At 40.9% G+C, this 17,999-nt stretch overlaps 1 protein-coding gene across 1 annotated transcript in view; it reads left to right on the plus strand.

Moving 5' to 3' along the window:
* Window positions 1-17,999, plus strand: part of LOC139422190 (syntaxin 1B) — a 51,380-nt gene that overhangs the window by 26,557 nt on the left and 6,824 nt on the right. The window contains exons 2-5 of the mRNA XM_071173352.1: window positions 1,219-1,293; window positions 3,639-3,738; window positions 9,376-9,450; window positions 16,126-16,199. Of these exons, the coding sequence (XP_071029453.1) occupies window positions 1,219-1,293; window positions 3,639-3,738; window positions 9,376-9,450; window positions 16,126-16,199 (324 nt within the window). The remainder of the gene's footprint in view (window positions 1-1,218; window positions 1,294-3,638; window positions 3,739-9,375; window positions 9,451-16,125; window positions 16,200-17,999) is intronic.

Raw genomic sequence — 17,999 nt, forward strand, 5'->3', positions numbered from 1 at the left:
TTGAGCCGACATATGTAGCGTTTTCTGTGAATGCAGTCCTAGCTAACGCGGGAACATTGCCTTTAAATGTCTATCGCGCTATAGTGCAGCTCTTCAGCGCTACAGATTAAATGGAGCCCTAGATCTAACTGTTGCTTGTCTGTTAATTGAACATGAATACTCTGCCCTTCTCTGACGCAAATAGGAAAAATACCCATCAAGCTATTGCCTAAACAGTTCATCAATTTGACCATACAGCATACACACGGGGTGATCTATCCCTATCTATTGCCTGGTGTCACCTTTTTCGTTGGGTGTATAATTTGTAGTGCCCATAATACTGTATCAGCAACAGAATGAGCTGTGTGCTGCCCTATGGCAGACGGCCCACGCTCCACTTTGCCAACACTGCACACCTCAGGCCCTCTCCATGGGCCTCTGGCAATTCATCAACGCTTAGCGCGACAAGAAGCCGAGGACACATCTTTATTATTTTAGCGCAAATGTAAGGTGTTCCATCGATTCTCCTGCCATTTTCAACAGCTTCGTATACAGCTTCTCTTTCTCACTGTCTCTTAGTCCTTGACCCCTTTGAGGTCGGTTCACACAGCTCGCATCACTCTAAGTCGAAGAGGATTTATGTAAGGGTTTGTGTTATTTAAATATATATAATTTATAATTTAACCTTTATTTAACTAGGAAAGTCAGTTAAGAACAAATTCTTATTTACAATGACGGCCTACCCCGGCCAAACCCCGATGACGCTGGGCCAATTGTGCGCTGCCCTATGGGACTCCCAATCACGGCCGGATGTGATACAGCCTGGATTCGAACCAGGTACTTAGACCGCTGCGCAACTCTGGAGCCCCTGAGAGTCACTCCCTTCATATCATGAACTGTTTGAAGTGACAGCGCAAATATAATACATATTTCAAAGGCTTTTTTTGTGGCTTTATCTTAAATGGTTGCCATGCATGTCCCCAAGCAGTATGGATACAAGGGTTTTACTTTTTATTCTCTACCCCTTACCCCCTTCCATCCTTACTCCTTACCCTTCCATTCTTACTCCTTACCCTTCCATCCTTACTCATTACCCTTCCAACAGTTAGGAGAGATCTATAGCCAAGTGTGGTACTGTGTTATCTGCGGTTTGCACAGGTCACAAATACGCAATCAGCAATAAATAGCAATATGCAGTGCATGGGGGACTGATTTTGTGTCTCACCTCTTCTGTTTCAGGCTAAGGACAGCGATGATGATGAAGAAGTTGTCCAGGTTGACCGGGATCACTTCATGGATGAGTTCTTCGAACAGGTCAGTGCAACAAAACAACTGTAATACATGCCATTGAATGGTATAAGAAATATCCTAATTACCATTATTACAAACTTAACCCGGTAGTTCCTGTATCCACACATCTACGGGTCATGTTTAATAAAAGGGGGCAAAGGGCTAATTAAGGTCTATACATAGTGTCATAATTGCTGATTAACTGGTAGTAAATGCCTTATAAGTGCCATATATCTCAAGTTAAGGTGTTACTGTTTAATGTGTTCCCCATTTAATAGTGGTTCCAAGTGCAGTACATATTAATGCCATATCATTATGGGTGAAATCAGGCCACATAATGTAACAACAAGAAAATAAAATAGGCCTAATGGCTACATTATCCCCAGGTCATGTTCCCTTCAGCTTTATCTTTCAAAATTGAAAGTGATTAAGAATAATTTCTTTCAACATTCATCCTATGCAACCAGGAACATGCTATGGGAGGAAAAGGAGGAGGGGCAGGATATGCAAGTAGAGCAACATTATGCTTGGTGTGTTCAAACACAAGAAATGAGAATTACTTACATACTAATCGATGATCCAATGGCGGGGGAAAGCTAATTAAAGACCAAGGTGTGGAGGATGTAACAGCTTTTATTTCCCTCCCCCTGGGTTTCCTGTGATTTATTTAGACTAATATGCCAAAATTGAGTGACCTTACACTTCTTCCTACCATAATAAGACTGCAGTGAATCAATCAACTCTATCAGTGGAATATTTTATACGTTGGAGATGCTGCCAGAACTCTTTATCGCTGAGTGTTAAGTCTTAACGAAGACATTAACACCCTGGATGTCTGACAATATGGCTACAGAGTGCCCCAGCATTTATGGGAGTACAGACAATCTGTGGCTTAAAATGTCCAGTAGTTGATTTTGTTTTGTGCAAGACGCTCAGAACGCGGCCTCCATTTCTTTACACAGAGGAATTGTTTTCTCTCTTTGAAAAGGCTGTTAAAGCAAAAACCTTGGAACAGATACACAGTTATCTGCAGTACAGCACCAGGAATCGCAAACCAAATCCACAACTCTGGTCCTTGTCTTTTGATCAGCATCTTATCAAGCCTGGAAGACCAGGTAAGCAGACTCTCTGGCCCATCAAGAAGCAGTATACACTGTTAGTGGGGCCCCGAGGGGCTAGCTGGGATTGAGGACACCTACCTTTGAAGAGCTCTGCTGCTGCTGCAGGCAGGGTGCAGTTATTGAGCCTGGCTTAGCTGTGCTCCTCACTATCTTATGAGCCGTGGCTCAACTCCTCCGTCCTAGCGGAGACAAATCTGTCTGCTTTACAACGCTCTCCTCTAAAACTATTAAGTGAACACTATAGGGGAAGGGGAATTGGCTCAATCTGGGCTAAACAATGATTCACTATAAAGAATGAGTTGATTCGGTATGCCTTAGCTTCGTTGCGGAAGTAGCTCACAAGCCATTGTCATTGAACTCTCTGTCCCCTAGAAAGAAAAATAGGAAGAGCTTTTAATAATTGAGTAGAGAAGGAATAGGAATGCAGAGCACATATATGCTCATATCCATACAGTCAATGCAAAAGTATCCGCATATCCACAAACAGTGCCAAAACACGTCTGTATTGGGAATTGGATTACATAACACATTCAGATGGAGAAGTGGAATGAATGCAGAATGTGTGGTTAGGCTGCTGAGTCTGACTTTGCACAGGCTTTCAGGGGATAGTCAGAAGTTCTTGTATTATCTGCAGGCGCCTCTGCACATTCTGTGGGGTTTGGAGGAGTTTGAACACCCACCATTAAAACAGCGGCCATCTTGTATCATACAAATGTTAGATAGAGATATTGGTCCACAACGAGTGACGATATATAGCTAATACTGTAATAAGGTATTAACAATCAAATCAAATGTTACTTGTCACATGCACGTGTTTAGCAGATGTTATTGCGGGTGTATGTATGTAAACAGGTCTCGCTGTGATGTCTCAGTGTGAAAACCATTTATAACATGCAATTCTCAGCAGAGATTATAATTATCAGTCAGTAATTGACTTATGTCGTCTTATGGAGATTCCTCTGCTCTCCCACCCATCAGAAAGTGCTTCCATTGGGTCGTCATGTCAGTCGATGATTGAGTATGTGAGGTAGTCCTGTCCATTATAGGTTCGGAGGCTCTCAGCTCTCCCATGCTGTACACACATGCTCTCCGTGGGTGGCTGCGGTTGGTCGATTTCGTAGAAATATAATTACTAGAACGGAAAAGCTCCTAGACCACGGCCATTTGACAGTACACTCATTTAAAGGGTACAGGAATTAAGCCCTTGTGTATTTTGCCTCTGCCCCCTCCTTCTCACTCCCTGTGCAGGTGGAAGAGATCCGAGTCTGTATAGATAAGCTGTCAGAAGATGTGGAGCAGGTCAAGAAGCAGCATAGCGCCATCCTGGCAGCGCCCAACCCTGACGAAAGTAAGTCTCGCCACATCCATGAGCCCGAATGGATACTTTTAAGATGGGGCCAATTCCATACCAGTTCCATACTGCTTTCCCTCAGTCCTTATGGACTCCACCTTGCAGCACTGACAGGACTGGATAGGTAGAAGTGATATGCCAGAAAATTCAATATTGCTTTCCGGTTTACTATCTGTATCAAATCCTTTCAGGTCTGTGTGAGGGGGAGTCAGGAAGGGCCTGAGGATAGCGGAGACAGATTGGTTTAAGTGTGTGTGTGACCCTGGTGATATACCTGTGGGAGGCACTCCACCCACGCACCCAGTGAATGTGACCCCACCCACGCATCTCTTACTGAGTCACACCCGGCCCACGCACACACACCCGGCCAACACACACGACTTAACAAATTCATTTGCAAGGGTGGGACTCCACCCACTGGTTGACGAGGGTTCACCACCACACTCATTGAATACTCTGTGTTTGTGTTTATTGTGACAATATTATCACTATTATAACATATTTTAAACTTACGGTCAATGAAGACAGCACTTAAATTTGCCCTAATATGAAATTAAGTTGTTTTTAGGCAGGCTTTCAAAAAAAGAAGAGCACTAAGGTATTACCTTGCATAGCACTTATAAGTGTACAATAAAACAGACATGAAGATGTGTATAAATATTTAAATAATATTGTATTTTCTCCAATAATTTGATTGATATCCAATCTTGTTAACCTTCAACCACTGCTTTTAGGCCCTGATGACTGTCTGGCATTTTGTCAAAACCTCAATAGGGCCCAAAATATGCCACAATCAATCAGTCAAAAACGTACAGTGGAAGATGTTTCAGAAAATGGCCCCTTCATTGTTGCCGTGCTGCAGTAGGGCCGTGCGGTTGTTAGGAGATGAGTGTAGTATGTTCTTCCGAGTTCACAGTGACCCAGGCTGCTAGTGACTCAACTGGAGTGAATGAATGTTTCATTGCTAATATTAGGCCTTGTCAGACAACCTCTAGTCTGTGTTAACCCAGAGTCTCAGGGCATGCAGTGGCACAATACCTACTGTACCCTCATCACGGAATCCTTCAGATGTCACTTCCTTTTCTCACACGTTCACATCCCTTTTATTGCCCAATCACTTTTATTGTGGCTCTTCAATGTGTTTTTGCACACCGTTTTTTTTTTTTTTTTTTTGACTTATGATTTCAATATTTGATTTGAATTTCTACACATGCATGTTTTATCTTATGTAATGTTGTTGGACTGTTTCTGTCTTTTTCTGTCTGTCTTTTGTTCCTTTCCCCCCCTTTCCCTTCCTTTTTTTTCTTGTCATGCATGCTTCATGAAGGACTTGCTCCAGGGGACTAGTTGTCGGAGTTCAGTTTTTGTGAGTGAGCTAGCTGGTTACTAGTTATCTACCCAGGTGGTTTAACTAGTAAGTATGTGGTTGCTGTGCTATGTGTGTGTTTGTTGTCGGATTTCTTTATTTGATTAACGTGGGGAATCTGGCCATTTGGAACATTTCTTTGTAACTAAAGTGTCTCAGTAGGAAGATCATTGCTTACATATACAGTTGAAGTCAGAAGTTTACGTGCACCTTAGCCAAATACATTTAAACTCAGTTTTTCACAATTTCTGACATTAAATCCTAGTAAAAATTCCCTGTATTAGGTCAGTTAGGATCGGCACTTTATTTTATGAATGTGAAATGTCAGAATAACTTTAAAGAGAATGATTTTATTTCAGCTTTTATTTCTTTGATCACATTCCATGTGGGTCAAGAAGTTTACATACACTCAATTAGTATTTGGTAGCATTGCCTTTAAAAAGAAAAATAATTGGGTCAAACGTTTCAGGTAGCCTTCCACAAGCTTCCCACAATAAGTTGGGTGAATTTTGGCCCAGTCCTCCTGACAGAGTTGGTGTAACTGAATCAGGTTTGTAGGCCTCCTAGCTCGCACACACTTTTTCAGTTCTGCCAACAAATTTTCTATAGGATTAAGGTAAGGGCTTTGTGATGGCCACTCCAATACCTTTACTTTGTTGTCCTTAAGCCATTTTGCAACAACTTTGGAAGTTTGCTTGGGGTCATTGTCCATTTGGAAGACCCATTTGCAACCAAGCTTTAACTTCCTGACTGATGTCTTGAGATGTTGCTTCAATATATCCACATTATTTTCCCTACCTCATGATGCCATCTATTTTGTGAAGTGCACCAGTCCCTCCTGCAGCAAAGCACCCCCACAACATGATGCTGCCACCCCTGTGCTTCACAGTTGGGATGGTGTTCTTCGGCTTGCAAGCATCCCCCTTTTTCCTCCAAACATAACGATGGTCATTATCGCCAAACAGTTCTATTTTTGTTTCATCAGACCAGAGGACATTTCTCCAAAAAGTACGATCTTTGTCCCCATGTGCAAACCGTAGTCTGGCTTTTTAATCGCGGTTTTAGAGCAGTGGCTTCTTCCTTGCTGAGTGGCCTTTCAGGTTATGTCGATATAGGACTCGTTTTACTGTGGGATATAGATACTTTGTACCTGTTTCCTCCAGCATCGTCACAAGGTCCTTTGTTGTTGTTCTGGGATTGATTTGTACTTTTCGCACCAAAGTACTTTCATCTCTAGGAGACAGAACGCATCTCCTTCCTGAGCGGTATGACGGCTGCGTGGTCCCATGGTGTTTATACTTGCATACTATTGTTTGTAAAGATGAACGTGGTACCTTCAGGCGTTTGGAAATTGCTCCCAAGGATGAACCAGACTTGTGGAGGTCTACAATTGTTTTTCTGAGGTCTTGGCTGATTTCTTTTGATTTTCGCATGATGTCAAGCAAAGAGGCACTGAGTTTGAAGGTAGGCCTTGAAATACATCCTCAGGTACACCTTCAATAGACTGAAATTATGTCAATTAGCCTATTAGAAGCTTTTTTTCGTGGAGTTTCCCAAGCTGCACAGTCAATTTATTGTATGTCAACTTCTAACCCACTGGAATTGTGATACAGTGAATAATAAGTGAAATAATCTGTCTGTTAACAATTGTTGGAAAAATTCCTTGTGTTATGCACAAAGTTGTTGTCCTAACCGACTTGCCAAAACTATAGTGTATTCACAGAAACATAATATCTTTAGATTCGCTGTAATTATTGATTATATTAAATATTCCAACTCAGACAGTAAGTATGTTGTCCCTACAGAATTGCTGGCATATTTCTGTTTCTGTTATGTTTTTTTATTATATTCATGTGTTCTAGCTTAATATTACATGTATGTCCTCAAAATGAACCAAAAGCTTAAATTTGGCCAATCCCTATGTCAAGCAATTCCAAATAATGTTTGGCAGTCAGTGGACGATACAAAATGCATTCCAGTGTACTCCCTTGAATAATGCATGCTGGGAAGTGTAGTTGCTTACTGAAGAAATCCGTAGAGAGAAACCATCTTCATTTATCATCAGTTGGAAACCCAACGCTGTAGCCTGTAGTTATTCAGAATGCACTGTGGACTTGGCAACGGGGACATGTTTAAATCTCATGCCTCTTTCCAATCATGGCCGAAGGGCATCTCCATAATGTATAGTGAAATCCCGAGAAATCCCTCCATTTGAGTTGAGCACTGAATTCACTTATCACGTTACACACAGGGTGTACACAAGGACAGGGCGGACCTGTCAACGGAAGGCAATACACAACAGCCAAAATATTTAGTAAGCTATTTAGTTGTAGTCTACATCCAGTTACACTTACACACATAAAATGCCTTATAGGTTAGGGTTCAGGGTTTTTTCTTAGAGGGCAAAAGCTAAATATTTCAACTGAAATGACTTTGTGTTGTAGCTAGCTCATGTGTTTTGAAATATAAATCACGGATGCTAGTCCCAGACAACAGTATTGACCCACAAGGAGGTGTCGTTGTGTGCAAATATGAGTTGCCAGGTCAGTAACATAGGACACTTTTTGCTTTTGGGACAATCGATAGACAGGCAAAGTGCAGAGGCATAGAGTAGCTACAGGACACATGTAATACACAAACATTTAGTTCAAAAACAGCACAGGATTCAAAACAAAACACAACCCAGCAAGCAAGGCTTCCAGTGTTTACCTACTGCATGAAGTACCAGACAGGCGCTTGTTAGCATCTGATTGGTTTGTTGATAGCACCTAAACATTGCCCAGTAATTACAGGCTAATTGGCACTAACTAACTCTAAATATACCCCAATCAAATATCACAAAACTACAATGGCTTTCCTTGCTGATACAGTACATTGAAAGGTAATTCTCCTATCTGTGTTTTCTGTATACAAATGACTGGTTATCTTAATTTTCCTGTAAATATCTCATTGATTTACTTGTGATGGATAGAACAGTGCATACATTTCAATGCACATAATAATTCTAGAGAGCAGTGGTAGAATACTGTATGACTATAGCAGCCTACTGTTGTCTATATGATGAATATCCTTTTCTACCACAAAAATGTGATTTTAAATTATATTATTTTCACGTGTTGAATGATTCATTGTAAACATTTCCAATTTCCAACTAATTTCCGACTTTTTGGTTACACTTTTGGGTTCCATGAAGAGCCCTCTACATGGAACCAAAAAGGGTTCCTCAAAGGGTTCTCCTATGGGGAAGCCGAAGAACCCTTTTAGATTCTAGATCGCACCTTTTTTTCTAAGAATGTACTTCCTGGCTTCACATAATTAGACACGTTGTTTATTTATGGTTCATGAGGTACGAGGCTACAAGGCCCATGTTTTAAGATTAACCAGAGGATTTAGGTGCTGCACTCTTGTGAAAACTCTTATCTCAGGTAAAGCGCAAACTATCTTATTGAGCCAACAGCCAAATTACAACACGAGAGAAACATGCCGGCAATTAACTCATTAGTTATGTATAATCATGGGTAGACGTTATACATTTATTGTAGATAAACAAATTATGCATATGAGTTTCTATTACCAGTTAATGATGTGTTAGGAGATAGTCTTCTTGTTGGTGGAGTGTTCTGGAAAACAGACTTTTGCACTAGACTAGACGAGAGTGTCGGGGTGTTTGCGGAGGTGGGGCGATAGAGAAGGGAGTGATTGAGGGAATTACGGGTGCGAAGGAAGGAGAGGATGAGGTACTGGAGGAAGTGAAGTGTGTGGGTGGGAGGGAGGGAGGGAGGCAAGGAAGAGAGGAGAGACAGAAAGGTCTGAGCTGGTTTCCAGTGACTGAATGAATGGCACTGCAGCGGTAATAAATCAGCCCAAACACTGCAGCTGAGTCCCACACACAGGCTTATTAACACACAAGCTTATTAACACACAGGCTTATTAACATACAGGCTTATTAACACACAGGCTTATTAACACACAGGCTTATTAACACACAGGCTTATTAACATACTGGCTTTAAAACACTGTCACACACACTCATCCACTCCAACCTACACAATCCCATATTCTTAGTCAAGATAATAAAACTGATGAATAAACTGATTATACACATACAATATATCTTCTCAATTCGCCCACTTGTATGTTTGCATACTGTTACATACATGAGAGTATTTGCAATATCACTCACATATCTGAATATCGTTGCCATAATGTTACAACATGGAACACAGTGTTGAGCGTTGCATAATTCTGTCTCTCTTTCTGTATCTCAGAGACCAAGCAGGAGTTGGAGGACCTCACAGCTGACATCAAGAAGACAGCCAATAAAGTTCGCTCAAAATTAAAAGGTAAGTATAAAATGAAAATGGAAAATGTTGTGTGAAACACTGGAAAAACACCATGTCAACCGATACCGCACGGCGTTAAGTTGTCCACGCCTCAGCCAGATGTTGAACACAAGATTAGAGCCTCTTGGCTATGAAGGAAATGATGTCAACCCGACCCTATATATTTTTTCCATTTTCAATCTGAACTCGGTACTAAAACACTTGCTCAGAGCCAGAACACTTGCTTCATTAGATTACCTGACTAGAACACTGATGGACAGATAAAGCCATTTATGTAATGGCAACGCAGCCGATTTCTATAGCGCAAATAAAAACACAAGACAATGTTCAGTATTTATCAGCCCCTTAAATCAGAGTGTGTTTGGCCTCAAGGGAGTCCCCATGATTTCAGGCCCAACATACTAAAACAAAATGGTTACGATGGACAAAAATAAAGATATTTGTTACATCTAGTGGCCCCCTGCAATAACGTCAAACGAGCGTCTCAGGGACTTTTGTTAAGGACAAGAGTCAACTGGGGTCAGTGTATCATTTCCAACCATTGTATTTTTAATGAGGGGAGAATTATAGCTAAGAGCAAAGCTGAGGCGGCTAAATGTTAACTGCATTGAGAGTTAACAGTTCAAGGACGTTCCTGCATTAATGTGTGGCGGTCGAGCAGTGAATTCATCTGTCTGGGAGTTCCAACCAACCATTCGCCCCAACACACATCCCATTCACGCTCGCTAATGCACACTGAAAACTGCTTTCATGGTGCATATCGGTCTATAATTGCAATCCCCACAATGTCTTTCTGTTTTTTGTCCTTCAACAAACATGGATCTGCTTTTCATGTTTTAGCTTTCCATATGTATCTCGAACGCACAGACAAATATTTGCAATATGTTGAGTGTACAGAACATTCTGCCGTCTTGCAAGTAAGTGTGTGTTTGTTTGAACCTTAGCCGCGACATCGTTTGTAAATACAATAGCCTCTCTCGTGGTAGATTTATAATATAAGTGAGTAGGAAGTAAAGGTCACAACAGAGAGCATACAAAAATCTTGGACACTCTTTGATTTGACGCTATACAGAAAAAAAATCAGAATTTGTCAAATTATCTATTTTTTTACAGTATCATTACTGTACATTTCAACCCTACCCACTGTGAACACGTGAATATATGCAAATCATTTGGCAATTAAATCAGCTCGTTAGCTGCCTAGTTATACATACAGTAGAGAACAGAGAATATACTTCAGGGGTTTTTCTGTAGAAAATATGTTGTCTCTGGTGATCCCCCCCCCCCCCCCCCCCCCCAAGGGGCATATTGTAAAAAGCAAAGTCGCAATGGAGCAGACATCACTCTTGTCATCCAAACGCCTTCTGCCTCCAGCCTCTGCCCTCAGACTGCCAGCATGTCAGGTCGCATATCAGTTGACACCGGGTTCTAGGAGCAATATGTTGCTTTGCTCAACATTTCTTAATAACTAATAAAGTGAGAATTGACCAATGTCCTTTAAAAACTGTAATAGGTCTTGATGGTGTAGCAAGTTATATTTTCGCCTTCTTAGGAATGCTGTCCTGTGCCTCATAACATTTTATTGAAAATGCTTTTTTACAAATGTAAGAACTACCATTTATAGTTGCTCACCAGTCTAGTTTGTAAATGAAGCAACCTCTTTAGACTCCCAATACACTGAATGGTGCATTCAACCACCATCAGTACAGCAAAAGTAATAACATTCAGATGAATTGAATGCCAAGCTGCATTATACACTGCGCTCCAAAAATGCACCATTTTCCATCAGACCTCGTGTGAAAGATCAACTTAGGTTGACAGGCGACCGCTACACTATGCTACTACTCTGCTTCCTTGTAGAGTATGTCATGCGGTAGCTTTGCAGTCCAGGAGAGAGAAGCAGCTCCTGTCTCATCCAGCCAGACAAAGTGTTTAACCAGCAGAACAACAATGATCAAATGACCTTTCAACCAGCCAAGTAGAGTGTTGATATTTACTGAATGACAAGTAAACCCCTTGTAAAGACCACATTAAGGAGACCCCCCCCCCCCCCCCCTTGGCATTATTATGCAAATCAGCTGAGTCATGACACAGTGAAAAATGAAAAGTCAGCAAGCCAGAGGAAGTGCCTCGCCGGGGAGCGCTGCTGTACTGTAGCTAGGTAGCTGACCAACCGTAGATCCACCACTAAAGATAGATGCTCAACTATACTGTTGCTTCTCTGGATTGGTCAGGATGTTATGCAACGATAGGGAAACCATCGTAGAGAGGTATGACCTCATAGATGCTGTGGGTAAGTACTCTATAGATGCCCTGCGTTATCCACATTACCACACGTGCACTACACAAGATACAAGACCAAAGATAGGTCAAGAATACGTAACATAAAATGGATCATTTCAGAGATACAAACTAAAACAAATCATACTTATTATATGTAGTTGATACCAATATACCTGAAGCACCACGAGACACATCTCAAACATCTCAGTGTACAACCCACTCGCTGCTGATAGACCACTACTAAGATACTATACAAACGTGCACAAGAGGTCTGATTTTTGGGACTTGAATTCAAATACCGGTAGGAGTTTTAGACTAATCTCATTTGATGTATAAGCTCCCTCTGAAGACAGATAGGAAACCGCTCACTCAAAGGTGCTGAGTCGCATTCCTCTAGCTTCGTTCTTTATTTTAGTCCAATAATCTAGAAGACTCCCACTCATCTGGTTGTTTCTTCTAAATTGCATCACAAAATACTTTGATGCTGAGAGAGAGCTTCCTCTATCAAAGGTAATGAACAGTGATGGGACATTGGCATCTGGGCACCATGCAGTAGCAACAAAGCATCCAATCAGCAATATGGAAATCTCCTTTGTTATTGATCTAAGGTGGGTTCAAAGTTGGCCTAGCTTATAGGAAGAGTATGCGCCATATGGTGAGGCAATTAATCTGGAATATGACAGGGGAACTCTATGTTATTTATTTAAATTGTATTTATTTAACCTTTATTTAACTAGGCAAGTCAGTTAAGAACAAATTCTTATTTTACCATGACGGCCTACCTCTAACCCTCCCCTAACCCGGATGACGCTGGGCCAATTGTGTGCCGCCCTATGGGTCTCCTGATCACGGCTGATACAGCCGGGATCAAACCAGGGTCTGTAGTGACGCCTCTAGCACTGAGTTGCTTTGCCTTAGACCACTGCGCCACTCGGGAGCCTAAAAGAGGTTAAGAGGTGGAGATATTGTGAGGAGGGTTGTACAGTTATATTGACAATCTTATGAAGCCTTTACAAATCCTACATAGATGATTCACAAATGCAAATGTTATACTATGGGTGATATAATAGGTCCTTACATCTGGTGCTTTCGTTTGACATTCTTTTATTTCTCCATTTTCTCTTTATTGTTTTTGAAAATGCTCTTGGGGAAGGTCACAGAGAGAGAGAGAGAGAGAGAGAGAGAGAGAGAGAGAGAGAGAGAGAGAGAGAGAGAGAGAGAGAGAGAGAGAGAGAGAGAGAGAGAGAGAGAGAGAGAGAGAGAGAGAGAGAGAGAGAGAGAGAGAGAGAGAGAGAGAGAGAGAGAGAGAGAGAGAGAGAGAGAGAGAGAGAGAGAGAGAGAGAGAGAGAGAGAGAGAGAGAGAGAGAGAGAGAGAGAGAGAGAGAGAGAGAGAGAGAAAACCCATGTTAAACGATGGTGCACAAAAGATGTTTGAATAATCACATACAGTACACAATAGATTATATTGGGAATCACATTATCTCGTAGTTGTGAGAAACCCAACATTTGTCCATAAATATGTATCAGGAATTACCTTTTTTTTTAAAAAGCTTTTTAAGGACACTGCCTCTATTTAAAATGGTCTTGTCAGAATGTGTTATTTGGGATCAATATTTTATAGTTTTGGGAACATTGTATTTGTTCAAAAGGAGATGGTATGTCATAAACTGACAGTTTGACATCCCAAAATCCTGCTATTTCTCTGTTTTGCTGATCCAAATTAAATGCATCAAGGGCATTTTACACAGTTACATCACATTTAGAACACAACTGGAAAATAATGTTTGGTTTGTGGTCAGCAACACTATGGGCCCGATTCACACTTAGGAAATCTATTCCCTTTTGACGCATTTTGATTTAAAGAGCAACTGCCCCTAAAAAGCAACTTCTCGTGTTGAAAATGGCCTACAGTGCCTTCAGAAAGTATTCACACCCCTTGAATTGTTCCACATTTTGTTGTGTTACAGTCTGAATTTGAAATGGACTACATTCAGATTTTGTGTCACTGATCTACACACAATACCCATAATGTCAAAGTGGAATAATGTTTTTAGAAATGTTTACAAATGAATAACATTTGAAGTTGAAATGTCTTGAGTCAATAAGCATTCAATCCTTTTGTTATGGCAAGCCTAAATAAGTTCAGGACTAAAGATGTGCTTAACAAGTCACATAACATGATTTTTAAATGACTACCCCATCTCTGTACCCCAAATATACAATTATTTGTAAGGGCCCTAAGTCGAGTAGTGAATTCCAAGCACAGATTCAACCACAAAGACCAGGGAGGTTTTCCTATGGTTCTCAAAGAAGGGCAGCTATTGGTAGATGGGTAAAAAAAAGCAGACATTGAATATCCCTTTGAGCATGGTGCAGTTATTAATTACACTTTGGATGGGATTTCAATATACCCACTCACTACAAAGATACAGGCGCCCTTCCTAAATCATTTTCCGGAGGTGGAGGAAAGCGCTCAGTGAAAAGAAGGAAAAAATATTCCAAAACATGTATCTTGTTTGCAAAAGGGTACTAAAGTAATACTGCAAAAAATGTGGCAAAGAAATTAACTTTTTTGTCCTCAATACAAAGTGTTATGTTTAGGGCAAATCTGAGTACCACTCTACTTATTTACAAGAATGGTGGTGGCTGCTTCACGTTATGGGTATGCTTGCCATCTGCAAGGACTAAGGATTTTTTTTAGGATAAAAAGATACAGAATAGAGCTAAGCACATGCAAAATCATTGAGGAAACCTAGTTCAGTCTGCTTTCCAACAGACACTGGGAGATAAATGCACCTTTCAGACGGATAATAACCTAAAACATAAGGCCAAATACACACTGGAGTTGCTTACCAAGAGGCCCTAACCACATAAAGTGAAGTGCTACAAAAAAAAGGTTTTCATGTGATCATATGTGAAATTAATGTGATAACGTGACGACATGTAAAGCAACCTGTGATAACATGAAACTACACGTGAAAACGTGATCACAGGTGAAGTGTTCCATGAACACAGGTTTTATTTTTTACATTTTATATGAAATCATGTGATTTTCCACATGTGAAATCATGTGTTTTTTTCTGTAAGGGCGGCATTGAATGTTCCTCAGTTGCACAGTTACAGTTTTGCCTTAAATCGGCTTGAATATCTATTGCAAGACTTGAAAATGGTTTTCTAGCAATGATCAACAACCAATTTGACAGAGCTTGAAGAATTTTGAAAATAATCATGTGCAAATGTTGCACTATCCAGCTGTGCAAAGCTCTTAGAGACTTACCCAGAAAGACTCACAGCTGTAATCGCTGCCAAAGGTGGTTCTACAAAGTATTGACTCAGCAGTGGGAATACTTATGTAAATTAGATATTACATTATTTCATTCTCAATAAATTAGCAAAAATGTCTAACAACATGTTTTTACTTTGTCATTATGGGTATTGGGTGTCAAATAAACCCACAATCCATAGTGAATTCAGGCTGTAACACAACAAAATGTGGAATAACTCAAGGGGTGTGAATACTTTCTGAAGGTACTGTATATTTATAATCCCCTTATCCAAACTGATTATTAATTTACCTAGGTCTTATCAATAGCCCTTATCAGTTTATGAATTACAGTGCATGGAGATTGGTGTTATTTCTATCGTAAAGTAGATATTTTTCCACTTGGAACTGACAGGTTGCTCGACCTTATTAATGATTTCCTTGCACGTAAAGGTGGCAGAATTATAAGGGAATTAAGTCAAGGTCAGAATACAGCGTATCGGTAAACACACCTCTGCCACACCTCCAGTTCTATGATCTCCCCCCAAACGAACAGCTGGTTTAAGTTCAAGGTCAGAATACAGCGTATCGGTAAACACACCTCTGCCACACCTCCAGTTCTATGATCTCCCCCCAAACGAACAGCTGGTTTAAGTTCAAGGTCAGAATACAGTGTATCGGTAAACACACCTCTGCCACACCTCCAGTTCTATGATCTCCCCCCAAACGAACAGCTGGTTTAAGTTCAAGGTCAGAATATACGCTTAGAGGGAAAAGTACATAAAAAGGGAATTAAGTTCCATTTACGCCATAACTCGGGTCTGAATTCCCTCTATCAGGTTTGGTACTGTATAATGACCCATTAAGTAAAATACCTCTCTATCTGTTGTAAAACAGCATACTTTTATCATTAGGCCTGGGTCTATTTGTAATTGTAGCATTAGCACATTGCCCATGACATACTAATTGCTCCATCAAAGATGGCGAAATGTTAGCATATTAGCACGCTAGCTATTTTACCTGACTGTGATGGGGAGGTAATTGACTGAAGTTCAGTGGAAGATGGGCAATCTCCTTTCCGTTTGGCAGTTCCATTGTTTATTTCTCACAATTTCCTGCCTCTTTCCCAGCAATCGAGCAGAGCATTGAGCAGGAGGAGGGGCTGAACAGATCATCTGCAGACCTGCGAATTCGTAAGACACAGGTGAGTCACTCGCTCGTATCTTCTGCACATCCACTGAGATGCCAAGTACAAAAAATGTGTTGATCAAACATAAAGCTGCTGGTGTATCATAAAGACAGAGAATACACGGCTTCACCATAACTTTAGCCTTCTGCCAACTACACTTTGCAGACCTGGCTTTGAAAAAGAAACGAAAACAAATACTGTTTGAATACAGGTCTGGATTTAAAGCCATGTTGTTATTGTACCATGTGGCCTGATGCCTACCCATAACACCACTACTTAGGCCTAGAGTATAAATCTTCATATAGTAGGAGACTTAAGGGATACCTCTATGAAGCGGGAATTCCTAAGGCCTTCATGACCATGGACTGTCATGCACCACTGAATGTAAACGCTCATTGACATCCCTTTATCTTTTGACATGATAGAAAAGATGTTAAATTGATCATGTCATTTCAATGACTGATGAACTAAGTGATTATGTAGCACATAAGAAAGGCCCTATGAAAGATATATTCAAATGTACTTTTAAGATTAAACAACTTGGCATATATCAAGTGTTTTAGAGTCGAAATGTGATTGATTACAGAATGTAATGATTAAAGATTAGGATAAATGTTCCGCTGGCTTGGGGTAGGTTCTCCCGCTTCGGTTGTAACCTGTTCTCGAATTAACCGGTGATGGTGAATGAAGCTTCATTCTCAGATAAAGATTCATTAGGTTTTGACGTCTGTATGAGGACTAATTATCTTTCACATAGAAACACATTTAAAAGCCTTTGTTTAGAGTGACACAAAAACCAAAAGGTATATTCTTTGAATATGAAGTGAAATTACGATGGCCCCACATTCTCGGAATGGAATTGTGAAAGACTGTCAAACTGCTCAATGACAAACAGTTATCAGTTGTGGCAGGAGGGAGAGTCCTTTTTTACCTTTCACTGTGGTGGGCTAAATCAGGGTCACATAGAGTGTTTCTTGGTAGTTTAAACAAATCTACTTTGAAACCAAATTATACACCTCACACACACATGTTATGGGCTTTAAAAAAGAAGACACCTGTACCCTGTCAGATATAGAGTTGAAATGTATTCAATTTTGAGTTTGCACCCTAAAATTACACATTTTATATACTGAACAAAAATATAAATGCAACATGGAACAATTTCAAAGATTTTGCTGAGTTACAGTTCATATAAGGAAATCGGTCAATTGAAATAAATTCAATAGGCCCTAATCTATGGATTTCACATGACTGGGCAGGGGCCACCCGCTTGGGAGCCAGGCCCACCCAATGGGGAGCCAATTCCACCCGCTTGGGAGCCAGGCCCACCCAATGGGGAGCCAATTCCACCCGCTTGGGAGCCAGGCCCACCCAATGGCGAGCCAGGCCCACCCAATGGGGAGCCAGGCCCAGACAATCAGAATGAGTTTTTCCCCATAAAAGGGCTTTATCACAGACAGGAATACTCCTCCGTTCCCATGCCCCTCCCCTCAGATGATCCCGCTTGTGTAGGACCCAAATGTGGAGGTCCTGGGCTGACGTGATTACATGTGGTCTGCAGTTGAGACCTGTTAGACATACTGCCCAATTCTCTAAAAGGACGTGGTAGAGCAATGGACATTGAATTCTCTAGCAACATCTCTGGTGGACATTCCTGCAGTCATCATGACAATTGCACGCTCCCTCAAAACTTGAGATATCTGTGGCATTGTGTTGTGTGACAAAACTGCACATTTTAGAGTGGCATTTTATTGTCTCCAGCACAATGTGCACCTGTGTAATGATCATGCTGTTGAATCAGCTTCTTGATATGTC

The sequence above is a fragment of the Oncorhynchus clarkii genome, chromosome 12 (assembly GCF_045791955.1).
Source record: "Oncorhynchus clarkii lewisi isolate Uvic-CL-2024 chromosome 12, UVic_Ocla_1.0, whole genome shotgun sequence".
NCBI lineage: Eukaryota > Metazoa > Chordata > Actinopteri > Salmoniformes > Salmonidae > Oncorhynchus > Oncorhynchus clarkii.